Source organism: Lupinus angustifolius, chromosome LG09 (genome assembly GCF_001865875.1).
Source record: "Lupinus angustifolius cultivar Tanjil chromosome LG09, LupAngTanjil_v1.0, whole genome shotgun sequence".
Classification (NCBI taxonomy): Eukaryota; Viridiplantae; Streptophyta; class Magnoliopsida; order Fabales; family Fabaceae; genus Lupinus; species Lupinus angustifolius.
In genome coordinates this window covers 20,496,146-20,512,148 of record NC_032017.1, presented here as the reverse complement: position 1 = coordinate 20,512,148, position 16,003 = coordinate 20,496,146, and the positions used below count along the sequence as shown (strand labels likewise).

The 16,003-nt window shown below is 34.9% G+C and overlaps 3 protein-coding genes across 3 annotated transcripts; 2 read left to right on the top strand and 1 right to left on the bottom strand.

The window, feature by feature from the left end:
• Window positions 1,109-5,832, bottom strand: LOC109357522 (syntaxin-31-like). Its single transcript, XM_019601526.1, has 6 exons — window positions 5,533-5,832; window positions 5,180-5,430; window positions 4,515-4,666; window positions 3,245-3,283; window positions 1,858-2,055; window positions 1,109-1,683 (listed from the first exon to the last, which is right to left on the bottom strand). The coding sequence occupies exons 1-6, from the start codon at window positions 5,735-5,737 to the stop codon at window positions 1,524-1,526; spliced, it is 1,005 nt and encodes a 334-aa protein (XP_019457071.1). The 5' UTR covers window positions 5,738-5,832; the 3' UTR covers window positions 1,109-1,523.
• Window positions 7,740-9,712, top strand: LOC109357253 (60S acidic ribosomal protein P0-like). The gene is made up of 5 exons (XM_019601075.1): window positions 7,740-8,178; window positions 8,262-8,330; window positions 8,738-8,836; window positions 8,925-9,317; window positions 9,405-9,712. Exons 1-5 carry the CDS (start codon window positions 7,921-7,923, stop codon window positions 9,555-9,557), a joined length of 972 nt encoding a protein of 323 aa, XP_019456620.1. The 5' UTR covers window positions 7,740-7,920; the 3' UTR covers window positions 9,558-9,712.
• LOC109357009 lies at window positions 13,767-15,847 on the top strand. The gene is made up of 2 exons (XM_019600683.1): window positions 13,767-15,261; window positions 15,356-15,847. Exons 1-2 carry the CDS (start codon window positions 14,192-14,194, stop codon window positions 15,606-15,608), a joined length of 1,323 nt encoding a protein of 440 aa, XP_019456228.1. The 5' UTR covers window positions 13,767-14,191; the 3' UTR covers window positions 15,609-15,847.

Below are 16,003 nucleotides of genomic sequence, written 5' to 3'. Positions count from 1 at the left end.
ATGTGGTTAATTAATGTATTAGTGGTGGTTGCTTAGGATTATATAATTTTTTTTGTAAAAATTAAATAATGTGAAGGGCAAAATAGGAAATGAAAATTATACCACGAGAGAAGTTATTTCAAATTTTGGCTATAGTATATATATTGTTAATTTGCTATAGGACTTTTACTGCTTGACACTTTTCTTTCCAACTAATATTGTACCATAACCGTATTTCTTATATCCAAAATACTTCATTTTACCGTACTTTTTTCAAATAAGATTGTAATGACTTCAAGTGTAAAATACACGGGTCCAATGGTCTTTGTTGATAATTTTATCTCATTGAGTAATTAGTTTACAAATTACATTATTTGGATAAAATTTCCCTTGTTTTCTCTATTTGGCTTTTGAGCCTTTTAAATATTTATCTATGCTATGCACACCATTTTTTAATCTAGATTTCAACATTAATCACATATGTATGTAAGATATGTAAATATATTTTTCGTTGGACAAGGCAATATTAATAGCATGTGTATTAAGAGTGTAAAAATTTTATATACTAAAAGTGTATTATATACTATTCATATCTAATAATCATTGATTTTTAAAAAAATAATATAATTAAGTGATAAATGATATACTTATTGTATATAAATCTTTATACTAAAAACACATCTATTATTTATTATCATTACTAATATGTATTAATGAATAAACAATACTTTAATACAAATTAAATTAGGATTATACACTTTTACTGTATTATTTAAATATATATTTTATTATTATTAACTCTTTAGAAAAAAATAATACAAAATGGTGAATGATGTACTGACTGTGTATAAATCTTAAATATAAATATCTATGCACTGTAAATATCAAGATTTATACACAATCATGACATTATATGTGAGGGTATATAGATATGCAACAAAAAAGGAGGAGGGGGGAAGAAACCACATAGAATTTAACATATGCAAACACAGACTTCATTGCACGCATCACAAATAATAAGATAGACAAAACCATAAGACATCGAAGATCTTGAATATAGAATCATTCAATAATCATCTCACACATTAAAGTTCAAAGAAATAAATCAATTTTGCTATACGATATCCAAAAGCTTCTTACATTATGCACAATTGAAACAAAAGACTTTATCATACCACATTTTCTAGGTAACATGCAGGCATGTGGCAATACATGCTTTACAATTAGAACCATTGTCCTCTTCTTTCTCCCTTTTTGCATCTTATAAAATTTCATTCCCAAAATAAAATCTCCATCACCGTCTAAAAGAATATTGTGATTTTATATCAATTTACCAAGCACTCGTATAATTCTAAAAGTTGTAGGGCTTATATGCCACCCAAGATTTTAAAAACACCTAATAATGATTCCCAAACAGCATAATATGGGAATATGAAAAAGTTTACATCTTACACATGTATAATTTTTTTGCCTCCATAGAAGGAGGAAGACAAATCCAAGTGAGCCATGAAGTATGACTTCCGGGATCGGCATATGCAAGCATATTAGGCCACGAAGAATAAGAAGATCATCAGAAAAAGAATCAGAACGGCAAATATCTTGATTAGAAGCCACCGATTTGATGATATTTGGTTGAGATGCCTCAATAAAGAACTATGAGCTCCTTCAACATTTGCCAATGATTCATCCATGTTGTCATCAATCCTGCCCATGTCAATTAGGCAGATTTAATCCTAATTGCTAGAAATTTGAACCGCTATAGCTTCACAAACTAATAGTTTATGATTTGAATTTTTTGACATACAAGAAGATCTCAACTAAATTAAGGCGAACTAGGAGTATCAAATATTAAATATTCAAGTAAAGAGAGAGATAAACCTGATAGCTAGTTCCCCTTGATGAGCAACCATTGTAGCCAAATTCGTGAAAATCCCACTAAGTTCCGTGATAGTAGATTCCACGTTGTGTAGAGCACTTGCCCGACTTTGAGCATGGTTTTCGTGCTGAGGAACAACCTGCTGCACCATAGACATTTCCATTTGCTGGGATGGAGTGTTGTCCACAGCTAACCTTCGTCTGAATCAGCAAATTTACAACAAGTTGTGAAGTAAGTTAGAAAATATGGATACCTAGAAAATTTAAGCAATTCATATCCAAAACCAACGCATGTCAAGAACCTAAGGATAACTTTTACCAGATCATTCTTAAGCTTGCTTCAGTATTAGGCATTTAATTGAGTTGTAACAAGATCCAAAATTCAATGACCGTTGACCATATTAAACATATATTCTGTGACATTCTGATAATTGCCGATTCAATTATGGAATGCAAATTGTAAATGGCAGAAATGTAAACATTAAGATGTTAAAATCTTTCACGTAGATGCTTTTCCAGTTTCTTATAAAAACTATAGTGGAATTCTGGCAAGCAAATTGCTCTGTAATTACCACAACTGGAAAATAGCAAGGTATCTATCCAACTTAAAATTGGACAAAGTAAGATGTAAAACTCTTGTGTTCGGTACTGGAAAACAATTCAAAAGACATACATAATATTTGAAGACCATCTAAAGTGCCTTAGCTCACTTCTCTAACAACTAATAAACTTGTCAATGCAACATCACCCAAATTAGTTGAGGATTCAACGGACAATAAACACCCACACATTTTTAATGCATGTTCTTTATCCAGTTCATATTTGAATACTGGGAATTAAAACCATATCAAATTAAATAGAAAAACTACTGCATCAAACTAATATTCTTATCGGGCAGAAAATTCTATTCAGTCATGCATCATGCAACACACAGACAAGATCAGCCATGCACACAATGAGAGAAGTTCATATAAATTTAAACAGAGAAAAAAAGTCCATGACCCTGTTAGACAGAGCCTCGACAATGTAAGAAACCGAGGCGGTTATCTCAACATAGAGCCCAGCTGATTTCCTACCCACATTATCAGGTTAAAATTCTAACTACTAAAAGGCTCGATAAACTTTATAGACATTCCATTGTTCTTCAAAAAATATATCAACGGACATAATCAAATCTTAGCAGATGCCTTGCGCTCATCATCGCAAATAGCAAGAAAGCAACATGCAAGAATTTAACCTTAAATGCAACCCGAATTTTATGATCCATGATATTCAAATGAACACCACCTGTTTTTACATAAAGTGCTGGATGAAGGTGATGATTAGGTTTTCTAAACTTGTATATAGACATGTAACATAGAAATGAAAAAGGGACAATCAATCAACATACCTTAGTTGATTACTGGCTGGAACTCCATTTGATGGTAACCTGCAGGAGAGATATAGCTATAAATGAATCATTTTCCGACAATTAAACTTTTAGAGGCCAACCATTTTAACTTCAAATTAAAATAAAATAAAAGATACACATGAATATATTATTAGTTAGTTATAAATACATATAATGAGACGGTCTTAAGAAATAATTATCTTTCTAAAAAACATGAAGAGCCATGGACTTTTGAAAGAGGGAAGTTTTATTTTAAAAACACGATAAATTATACAACCAAAGTGCATCACAACTTTTAAATATTAAAAGTATCATATGTTCCTTGTAGGTTCCCACTTTAAGTGACTTCCCAGACTCACCTACAATGCCAAAACTCATCGTAGTCACATTCCAGAGAAGGCATTAAATTTATAAGTGGTAGAATAATATTGGGAGATAGAAAATAACTACATAGTACATAGATTTTAACCATTCCCCACCTGGTTTTGTTGATATTTGTAGATGCATCAGATTAAAAACAGTCAAGAACCGAGCCTCCCAAAAGCTTAAGTTGTTGGGTGAAAAGTCATTGATGTGTTTTTATACCCAGCACACCCCATCATAAAGAGCATGTGGGGTTGAAGTGCCAACAGCGTACAGACCCACCTAGCGTGTGCTGAAATTCCACCTCTTATTAATAAGAATGGGGTGGCAGATCAAACTCCTAATTACTTGTTTATCAAGGCTCTAATACCGTGTCAAGAACTAACTCTAAAAAACTTAAGCTATTAGGTGAAGGCTCCTGAATTATTTTTATATCTGACAAAAAATAAACATCTGAAAGAGAATTCAGCAAAAGGCTGTGAAGGCCATCACAAAAATATCAAACTTAGATATTCTATTCGGACAAACCTGGGCCTACCCTTGCATTACTTAAGAGTCTATCAAGTATGAGATTCAATTTCTTCAGCAAGACGAACTAGGATCACCTATCAATATATGAAATATGTGTTCTGCTTCTCTTAGATTACTACCACTCTGTATACTTCTTATCTAGTAAATAAAGTATCAAAGTCAAAGATTTAATTTTTGGAAATGGGTTACACCAACAGCTAACTCCAACATTTCATGGAGAATAGTAGAAACTACCCACCACAGCAGCCGAATTTTTCATTTTGCATATTGTGCCAGACTCCCTAATTTTAAATTATGGACGTAAGGATTGATAAGGTACATTCATATCATGGCATAATAACAACTTTTAGCCTATAATTTGATAGAAACCACTCACGTTGATGCTTGTTGTAAACTCTCAGAAGCATTTGATGAATTTGACCAAGGGGGTGGCTCAGTGACTGGCTTTGGTTGATGCTGAAAAGGGTTATCCCTCGGCGCCGCATTCTTGGAAAATATCTGCCTCCTGTTCTCATGAGCCTTGATATTCTGGAGGAATATGCACAAAATTAAGGACATCAATAAGCCAGGAGAAAAATAGCCAGTAACATGGCATAACAACAACAATAAATGTGTTTTCCACTATGTGGAGTCAGCTACAAAGATTAATCAACAACCTGGATCAGGCATGTGCTGAACAACAACAACAACCAAACCTTTTCCCACTAAGTGGATTCGGCTACATAAATCAAAAGAAGCCATAATGTTATATTGTAGATGATGTCTATAAACAACCTGTATTTATTACTAATATTTTGGCCTAATTATTTTTGGGTCTCATTCTACCACTTGCAGTCAGGTTACGCTCCATCTAATCCACTCTCCTTAAGGCAAACCACGTAAGGCAAGGCAAGATTCTACTACCTTTTCTGATAATAAGTGTTACCTAGTTTTCTCTCTAACGAGTTTATCTGTAATCCTATATTTCCAATGTAATATTCTTATCTATGCTACAATAGACAAAGTGACAAACACACACAAAAAAGTTTTTATTTCATTAACCTCTGTCCTAGTAGTTAAAACATCTTGAAGTTGTTTGGTAGCACCCATGAGTTTGGCCTTCAAGTCATCACAAACAGCATTAGAATGAACAATCCTATCCTGAGAGAAATTCCCATCAACTATCTCCATATTCTGAATGTTTTGCAAATCCTTAAGAGCCGAGTCCAACGCGGTGATGTCATTCTTAATCAGAATTGTCAATTCCTGAATTTCCATTATGGGGTCATTGAACATGGATGATTTCTTCGCCACTGATTAACACACACGAATTAAAAAGAGACAATTTTTACATTATTAATCAAACAAAAGAGAAAAGGGAAAGATGGGGTGGTATTATTATTATTATTACTTACGTTGAGCGAGCCTTGCGATTTTCTGGGAGGTATCGTAAATACCAACACCGATTCGGGAAGCTTTTCGGTTGAAATCGGATTGTTGATAAAGGGATATGGAAGGAGCATTTTGGTTAGAGGGTGTGGGAGTAGATCCAACAATTTTCTTAAGAGTCAGAGACAATGAATGAAACTCCGAGGTGCGGTCTCTGTAAGTGGAAGCCATTGGAAGGGACAGATTTTCACACTTTTGGGTTATTAGATTTCAGATCCATGCAAAACAAACCGGGTGTCCTGGTTTTGCTTCCAGTTTTTTATTTTTTTATTTTAAGTGTGACCAACACAACACATGTGTTAATAGTGAGGATTGTCCGTTGGTATATGTTTAATTCTCTTAAACATAATATTGGAATTCGAATATTATGAATGAAAAAAATAGCCGTTAAGAGTGTTAACCTCATATAATTTGTAGATATTTCAGTTCAGACAAAATTGACTCAAGTGTGAAAGAATAACCGCGAAAACCAAAAAACACATGTGTTAAGGATTTCACATGTTAGTACAAGCACATTCTCATTGAAAAAGGAAATTAGCCACATGTTTTTTTAATAAATTTTATCTAGATATATATTAGGGCAATAGTTAGTGAACTCATATAAATATATATTTTAAGAACTTCCATCAGCAATAATTTTAGAAAGCGGTTGAGGTAAAAAGAATAAGTCAAATTATTTCTGTTGGGAAGTGCCATTCTTTTAGAAAACAGTTGCGTGCGTTTGTATGCTTTATAAACACATCCACATCCCGCAGATGCACTTTTTGAGAACATACTCCTATCTTCTACGTTGGTTCAATTCAAGTGTCCATAACATAGATTAATCTATTGTGGATTGTATAGAAGTTTAAAGACTTTGCATCATCGAAAAAATTGAAACTCCAACCTGGTATTCTTAATAGATTTACTACTGCAAATATATTTTCCATTGTACGGTACGGTTTTAACATCTATGAATGAATCATGTCAATTACTACTTTTTTCTTAATTATTCATAACTCGGTAGAGATTTGTGCAAATGTCTTTAGGTTCTATTTCAATATTACTTTTGTTGGGGAAGATCGGAAACTGTGAAAAGCAACTGGTGGGAAAGCTTAGGAAAGAGTATAAGAAGAATACTTGGTTGTTGTTGCATTTACTACACTACATGACTCATTTAAATATTTGGATTACCTAGATATAATTAATTCCTGATAATTTTCTTTGTTGCTGAAAATACTCCTACTGCCAGAAGATAGTCTCATAGTACTCATACTCATTTTCATTCCCAACTATTCAGCATTCTACATATTTCCTTAACATCATTTCATGAAATTGTTAATCTTCAACAATTCCTTTGACAATAATAGAATAAAATAGTGTTACAAGTTGAAAGAATTCAATTAGAACTTGGGAGTTAATATATATTTTCGTATTTCCTTACTGCTTTTTATGAAAAAAGATGGCGAAGCATTTTTTTTTATGTTACTTTTTAAACCTGATGTCTGACCAATTCATATGGGGCTTTAACCTCCAAGTATATATGGGTGAACAATTAGTCACTATATCTAGAAGTTTGTTAAATTCCATAATATATTCCTCTAATTAGTTACTTTTCAACTATTTTTATATAATTTACAAAACTATTAAATTTCTTTTCCAGACAAAAAGATGTTAATTTACTAGTATAAAATCCCATCAGGTTTTTTTATTTTTTATATAAGCAAATGTATTTCCTTACATTACACATGAGTGTCACCCCAAGAATTCGAACCTTTAATCTTTTAATTATTTTGAAGATTTAGCATGTCTTACACCACTGAATTGTAACCTCAAACTAGGGATGGCAATAAAAGCTGAACCGTGGGTACCCGTCCGAACAGAACCCGAACTCTTTAAAATTGAAATTTCCATCATTTGCCCATTGTTTTTCATTTCTAATTTCACTTTCCATCATTGCCCATTGTTTTTCATTTCTTTAATACTTTATTTTCAACCCCATTGAGTTTGGGATCGGGTTCGGGTATGTGCAAACCCGCCCCCGACCCGTCCCGTTGTCATTCCTACCTCAAACCAACTATATACAACTATACATTAGCTATCTGAAGCCTATTGGACTTGGTTTAACAATGACAGGCCCATTAGGTTATACAGAACCCTAATTGCACTAATATATCAACTCATTTCTCTTCTTTCTCCACCGTTTCCTACACTCTCTTCCCACAAACCCTAACTCTAAACAGAAAGAGAAGGTTAAAGAGACGGCACCGTTTTGCTGTCCGCCTTGACGCTGTTCGCTTCGTCTTGGCCCTCGATTTTCCTTCCTCTTTTAGTTTCCCTATAAAAAAACAAATTCAAAAATCCATTCACAATCAATGGCGCCAAAAGCTACCAAAGCCGAGAAGAAAATCGCTTATGATGGCAAGTTGTGCGAGCTTCTTGATGAGTACACTCAGATCCTAGTTGTGAACGCTGACAATGTTGGATCCACCCAGCTCCAGAATATTCGTCAAGGTCTACGTGGCGATTCGGTGGTTCTGATGGGAAAGAACACTATGATGAAGCGTTCTGTTAGGATCCATGCTGAGAAAACTGGCAACCAAGCTTTCCTTAACCTTATTCCCCTTCTTGTTGTAAGTTCTCGTCTCTCTCTTTAATTACTGTTTTGACCTTGTGTGCAAGATTCGTGTGTCTAATGTTTTGTTAATTGGATTAGGGAAATGTTGGGTTGATTTTCACTAAGGGTGATTTGAAGGAGGTTAGCGAGGAAGTTGCTAAGTACAAGGTACATTTACCTTTTCACTGTTTTTTCATATCTCGTCTTGTTTGTATGCCGTGTAATTGCTATTTTCATGTTTGAAGTTGATTTGATTGTTGTCAATTTTGTATCTAGTTAATGTAATATGTAGTTGATGTTTTATGCTCTATTTTCAATTTCCCCTAAATCAGTCTTGTGGTTGCAATGTTTCATGTGAACTATCGACACTGCAAAATGATTGAATTGTTTATGAATGCTTTTTGATATACTCCTAATTCTATTTTCGATTTTGAATACTTGTAGCTTTATAATTGGAAACCAGAACAATTAGATTAATATTATTATTTATCATGTTTTCATTGACTCATATTGGGTTTTCAAACATTATTGTACATTATGGTATACATGTGTTAATCGTGGTCAAATATCAACAGGTTGGAGCTCCTGCTCGTGTTGGTTTGGTTGCTCCAATTGATGTCGTTGTCCCTCCAGGCAACACCGGGCTCGATCCATCTCAGACCTCTTTTTTCCAGGTTTGCATTCCTTTTTATATGCAGGTTGAAAATTTCTTAGTTCTTACTGTGTTGGATATTATGTTTACATTAAATTTCTGCATTTTAGGTGCTCAACATTCCCACAAAGATTAACAAGGGTACTGTTGAAATTATTACACCTGTGGAACTTATTAAGAAGGGAGACAAGGTTGGTTCTTCTGAAGCTGCATTGCTTGCCAAGCTTGGCATAAGGCCCTTCTCATATGGGCTTGTGGTCCTTTCTGTTTATGATAACGGCTCTGTGTTCAAGCCGGAGGTTCTTGATCTCACTGAAGATGATCTCCTTGAGAAGTTTGCTATTGGTGTCTCCCAAGTTACTTCTCTATCTCTGGCCATTTCATATCCTACTCTTGCTGCTGCTCCACACGCGTTTGTCAATGCCTATAAGAATGTTCTGGCTGTTGCAGTTGCAACTGAATATTCTTACCCCCAGGCAGATGAAGTTAAGGAGTACCTGAAGGTATTGTCTTCTACATTTTTGATTATCTGACTCCCAAATAGTTGAAAGTATTATTCTTTCTTATATGTGGAACTATTATGTTTACAGGATCCAAGCAAATTTGCTGCTCTAGCTGCTGTTGCTGCACCTGCTGCTGGTTCCGGTGCTGCTCCAGCTGCAGCTGCTGCCAAGCCCGAGAAGGAGGAAGAGCCAGCTGAGGAATCAGATGATGATATCGGTTTTGGTCTTTTTGATGAATAGATTGTTGTTTGCTTTTAAATGCATTTTGATGTTGGGATTTTGTTAGAATTTCATAAACTCTGTCGTTCCTCATTATAGATGTTATTTAGCTGTTTGTGCTATCAACACATTTTTTGCTTATGACTTATTTTATTATTTGGAATAAATAGCTATAATTATCCTCTCGTAGCTTGTTTGTGCCCGATGAATGTTGTTGGTGCTTAAAAGGCTTCTACTGTCAATCGTAGCATCAGAGCCCCCTTTTCAGTCCCAACTCTACTCCGCTGTAAAAAAGAATTGGGCTTCACAATTTTCCCCGAGTTTTTATATCAACGTTTCTCAAATTGTCTATTAGAGTTTGCACATTTTTTAGTTACATATACTCTCTAGCTTTGTTATCAAAACTGGACTGGCCCCAAAATGGTTTCGATCTACCATTATGCTGGTTTTCTATGCGTCTCAAACTCATTGATGTACTAATAACCTATCAGACTTACTTGGGCATTTATCCTCCTATATTTCATTGTTACTGCACTCCCTCTTTGTTCTTCGTCCTTGCTCTTGAAGTTTAATGCCTCTCTGAGTTGATGAACATGCATTTTTTGTGTGCTCACATGCTAGTATGTTTTTTAGTCACAGTTTTAATACATATGCTCAGCATTTAAAGAATTTGACGTATCATAAATTGGATTAGACCCGCCTGTGTATCAGGGTATGTAACCCAGTTTGTTTAAGATTTTGTTCTTTTTGAAATCACATTCTTCTCGACCATTTTAATTGACCCCAGACTCTACACTAATTGTTAAGAGTGGAGCTGATCTCTCGAGTCTCTCGCCAGTCGCCACATCTCAGGTTTGCAAAAACAAGGTACAACCCTTGAGACATTTGGCATTGTGTGGGTTATCGTTCCTTTTCTCCATTGAACACAAGATGAGTATGTGTGTCGACACACTCGCCTTGTGAAAAGTGAACCTCATCTAGAGGTCCATCTTTTGATTCGACTCCTTCCATAAATCTAGTGTGGCATACGCAATAGGAGTTATGTTGTAGGATCACATACAAAACCACGAGAATTGTACTCTTGGTCACAACCTTGTGTGCCTTCCCGGACAGAATCGTTGATTTGATCAGTTGTAGAAAATTCGAGAAGGTTGTGATGAATTGTTATGCACATAATTTTGAAGCTCCTAATGGAGATTAAGGATATCCCATACGAGTTCTTGAAATTGAAGAAGCACAATGGTATTTCATTAAGGAGTTTGTGGAGATGGCGAAGATGTCTTAGGATTTAAGTTAGAATGTGCTACCAATATTGGAGATGGAAGTAGACCCAATGTCAGATTGAAAATAATATTTTGATCAAAAGCTTAAAGAGATTATATTGAAAAATATGTAGAGTCCAGAGAAGCTTCATTAAGTTATAAAATTTGTAATCAAATCTATTACAGTACAATTGTAGTGTTGTCATCGTATTTGGGTGAATGATGGTAAATCATCCTGTTCATGTTCTTAGTATAGCCACATGTATTTTTTCTCTATTTTCCAAACAAAGGATCATCTACTAAACTTGTCTTAATTTCAATTTCAGTGTATGCTATTAAACAACAAATATTATCCAAACATGTAAATGTATCTTTATAAACTTATCTGGTTAACAAAGTTCTAGACAAGATGAAATAATGTCCAATCATTACTTAATTACGGATAAATCTCATTATTATGGTTATCTTTTCAAAAATTAATTAATTTTATTTCAAAGATATATAAAGAAAAAGTGACTTGAAATTTAATAATATTTCGGATAAATGCGATTCATCATGACACTTACGTTTGTAGTGAGAACTGATTCATATGACTCCCAGTGCATGCATGATCACAAGCCATTCATCCAAGGAAAAAGGGCATCATCCACCAATCACCATGAATTCCATTGAAAAGCTAATAAAATATCTTCAGAACTTTTGTTTTTAATTGACAATTATGTTTACAGGATCCAAGCAAATTTGCTGCTCTAGCTGCTGTTGCTGCACCTGCTGCTGGTTCCGGTGCTGCTCCAGCTGCAGCTGCTGCCAAGCCCGAGAAGGAGGAAGAGCCAGCTGAGGAATCAGATGATGATATCGGTTTTGGTCTTTTTGATGAATAGATTGTTGTTTGCTTTTAAATGCATTTTGATGTTGGGATTTTGTTAGAATTTCATAAACTCTGTCGTTCCTCATTATAGATGTTATTTAGCTGTTTGTGCTATCAACACATTTTTTGCTTATGACTTATTTTATTATTTGGAATAAATAGCTATAATTATCCTCTCGTAGCTTGTTTGTGCCCGATGAATGTTGTTGGTGCTTAAAAGGCTTCTACTGTCAATCGTAGCATCAGAGCCCCCTTTTCAGTCCCAACTCTACTCCGCTGTAAAAAAGAATTGGGCTTCACAATTTTCCCCGAGTTTTTATATCAACGTTTCTCAAATTGTCTATTAGAGTTTGCACATTTTTTAGTTACATATACTCTCTAGCTTTGTTATCAAAACTGGACTGGCCCCAAAATGGTTTCGATCTACCATTATGCTGGTTTTCTATGCGTCTCAAACTCATTGATGTACTAATAACCTATCAGACTTACTTGGGCATTTATCCTCCTATATTTCATTGTTACTGCACTCCCTCTTTGTTCTTCGTCCTTGCTCTTGAAGTTTAATGCCTCTCTGAGTTGATGAACATGCATTTTTTGTGTGCTCACATGCTAGTATGTTTTTTAGTCACAGTTTTAATACATATGCTCAGCATTTAAAGAATTTGACGTATCATAAATTGGATTAGACCCGCCTGTGTATCAGGGTATGTAACCCAGTTTGTTTAAGATTTTGTTCTTTTTGAAATCACATTCTTCTCGACCATTTTAATTGACCCCAGACTCTACACTAATTGTTAAGAGTGGAGCTGATCTCTCGAGTCTCTCGCCAGTCGCCACATCTCAGGTTTGCAAAAACAAGGTACAACCCTTGAGACATTTGGCATTGTGTGGGTTATCGTTCCTTTTCTCCATTGAACACAAGATGAGTATGTGTGTCGACACACTCGCCTTGTGAAAAGTGAACCTCATCTAGAGGTCCATCTTTTGATTCGACTCCTTCCATAAATCTAGTGTGGCATACGCAATAGGAGTTATGTTGTAGGATCACATACAAAACCACGAGAATTGTACTCTTGGTCACAACCTTGTGTGCCTTCCCGGACAGAATCGTTGATTTGATCAGTTGTAGAAAATTCGAGAAGGTTGTGATGAATTGTTATGCACATAATTTTGAAGCTCCTAATGGAGATTAAGGATATCCCATACGAGTTCTTGAAATTGAAGAAGCACAATGGTATTTCATTAAGGAGTTTGTGGAGATGGCGAAGATGTCTTAGGATTTAAGTTAGAATGTGCTACCAATATTGGAGATGGAAGTAGACCCAATGTCAGATTGAAAATAATATTTTGATCAAAAGCTTAAAGAGATTATATTGAAAAATATGTAGAGTCCAGAGAAGCTTCATTAAGTTATAAAATTTGTAATCAAATCTATTACAGTACAATTGTAGTGTTGTCATCGTATTTGGGTGAATGATGGTAAATCATCCTGTTCATGTTCTTAGTATAGCCACATGTATTTTTTCTCTATTTTCCAAACAAAGGATCATCTACTAAACTTGTCTTAATTTCAATTTCAGTGTATGCTATTAAACAACAAATATTATCCAAACATGTAAATGTATCTTTATAAACTTATCTGGTTAACAAAGTTCTAGACAAGATGAAATAATGTCCAATCATTACTTAATTACGGATAAATCTCATTATTATGGTTATCTTTTCAAAAATTAATTAATTTTATTTCAAAGATATATAAAGAAAAAGTGACTTGAAATTTAATAATATTTCGGATAAATGCGATTCATCATGACACTTACGTTTGTAGTGAGAACTGATTCATATGACTCCCAGTGCATGCATGATCACAAGCCATTCATCCAAGGAAAAAGGGCATCATCCACCAATCACCATGAATTCCATTGAAAAGCTAATAAAATATCTTCAGAACTTTTGTTTTTAATTGACATAAAAAAATATCTTCAGAACTTTTGTTTTTAATTAATCGACATTAAAAAAATATCTTAGAACTTTATGTCTTTTTCCAACTGCCACTTTCATCAGGCCCCACGTGTTATCCACTGCTCTCTTATACTCATCCTAAAACCATGTACTGATTATCAACCCTAAACATAAACATCCTCGTTTTCTCTTTATTATACTACACTGAATTTTATGATGAATCTGCATCTTTCTTTGTTTTTTCATTCTGAACTGTAACTCCACATGTCCTCATCCTAAAATTCATGCCATTTTTGTTCTGTATCCGATTCCAGCCACACCCCTTTTAAATTTCTGATTTTGACACATATTTTTACCACAAAAGGATTGCTTTTTCTATTACCCATTTTCTATTAATCAACACTGCAGTGATCTGATTTGTGATTAGATTATTTGATACCAGAAAAAAGTAAACTTTGTACCATGACTTTGATTACTATATATTTGGGGGCCTCTTAGCTGATATATTTTTGAAGTGTTATTAATTTTTTTCTGTGATCACTCCAAGAACTTGGTGATCCAAAATGGCCTCAAGGGTCTCTACCAATTTCAAGTGTTGGCACCTCAGAACCCATTTTTCTCCACGTGATGATGTTCCTTCTTTTCCACTAAGGCCTTGTAATTCTGCCTTCTCTGACTTCAAGAAGTTGAGGCTGCAAAGAGTAAAACGTGCCCATTGTGCCCGTTTCAACGATGATAATAGCAAGGAGATTGCTTATACTGACTCTGAGAATATGCAAAGCTCAGAACTCAAAAATGGTTCCTCTCAATTTTGGAGAGTTAAGCCTGAGCTTTTGGAACCTTCTATTCTTGGTATCAAGCCCGAGGCACCAAGCTGGCCAGAAAGAGATGAAATTTTGAGACTCAGCTTTGAAAGGAAAGTGAACACCATGGAGATTCCTTTGTCCATTAGGATGATCAAGAAGAAGCTACAATTGCAAAAGGGTCTTAAGGAAGCAAGTGATTTGAGTACTTATTGTTCTGTGAATAAAGCCTTCTCTTCAATGTTGTTTACCATCCATGAGCTTCAACATCATGCCTTCAAAACAAGGGAGAGTCTTTGCAGGGAAGACTTGCAAGGTGTCATGGCAAAGCTGCAGAGTGAAATGGATGCTTCATTTGTGTGGCTGTTCCAGAAAATTTTCAGCAAAACACCAACTCTTATGGTCTATTTGATGGTTCTATTAGCTAACTTCTCTGTGTTCTCTATGAGTAGCAACACTGTTATGGCAGTCACTCCTTCATCCATGGTCACAAAGACTCTACCCTTGAATGACAAGAAGAGTAAACAGCAACATTCTGAAGAGGAGGATATAAAGAAGGAGTTGACACAAGAGGAGGAAGTGTTGTGGAATTCAATTGTGGAAGAAGCTTCAATGATGTTGCAAAAAGAAATAGGGAATGAGGTTTTGGAGTATGAGACAATGAAAGGGTTTGTAGCACCACTGTCTGTGAAGCTTGAAGGGGATACATACGAGGAGTATGTCAAAACTGAGCTTTATTACAAGAAGCATTTGCGCCGAATGCCTTACAATTCCCTTCTTCTCTCTAACTATGCACACTTCCTCTACCTTGTTGTCCATGACCTTGATAGGTAAGTTCTCACATAAAGCAATTTTCTGATAAGGTATTGCTACACTTCTTAAATGATATTGCACTCTTTTCATGCATTCAATACGGTTTTGCAGGGCAGAAGAGTACTATAGGCGTTCCGTTTTGGTGGAGTCACCCGAGGCCGAGGCATTCAGCCGATATGCTGATTTCTTATGGTTAGTAAGAAAGGATAATTGGGCAGCAGAACTGAGATATCTTCAAGCATTGGAAGCAGATGCTGACAACACTTATTGTTCATCAAAATACGCCAGTTTTCTTTGGAGCACAGGTGGACAAGATAGCAGCAGTAGCTTTCCTATTGAAGATTTTGATAACTTACAACTATAAAATTGTCCATATCCATCATAAATAAGTGATGCATCTTTTGGTACTTTTCCCACATAGCTGTTACTCCAGTTAGTTTTCTTTAGGCCATTGCTGTATGTAATTCATGGGGCTATTACTTTTGTGTTTATATCAAGATGTGTCTACCCATAAATGATATTTAACCAATGTTAAGTTGTTGAAGAATGAGTTTTAAACTCTATTCTTGAAACTTGACACATCCAACATGATTTGTATTTGCTTGTACAACCTGTTCAGAGAGTGATGTAATGTCTCCATCACAAAACTCAGCTTAAAGTTGTTATAATATCAACACAAGTTTTTTTACCCAATCAATGAAAACATTCAGACAATTTCTTGTTTTTGAGGAATTTGAACTGACAGGGCTTGTTTTAACA

Coding starts and splice junctions, on each gene's coding strand:
- LOC109357522 (XM_019601526.1), bottom strand. CDS start 5,737: ATGGCTTCCACTTACAGAGACCGCACCTCGGAGTTTCATTCATTGTCT. Junction 5,431..5,532: donor AATCGCAAGGCTCGCTCAAC/GTAAGTAATAAT, acceptor TGTGTTAATCAG/TGGCGAAGAAATCATCCATG. Junction 2,056..3,244: donor CCAGCCAGTAATCAACTAAG/GTATGTTGATTG, acceptor TTGCTGATTCAG/ACGAAGGTTAGCTGTGGACA.
- LOC109357009 (XM_019600683.1), top strand. CDS start 14,192: ATGGCCTCAAGGGTCTCTACCAATTTCAAGTGTTGGCACCTCAGAACC. Junction 15,262..15,355: donor GTTGTCCATGACCTTGATAG/GTAAGTTCTCAC, acceptor ACGGTTTTGCAG/GGCAGAAGAGTACTATAGGC.
- LOC109357253 (XM_019601075.1), top strand. CDS start 7,921: ATGGCGCCAAAAGCTACCAAAGCCGAGAAGAAAATCGCTTATGATGGC. Junction 8,179..8,261: donor ACCTTATTCCCCTTCTTGTT/GTAAGTTCTCGT, acceptor TAATTGGATTAG/GGAAATGTTGGGTTGATTTT. Junction 8,837..8,924: donor CTCAGACCTCTTTTTTCCAG/GTTTGCATTCCT, acceptor TCTGCATTTTAG/GTGCTCAACATTCCCACAAA.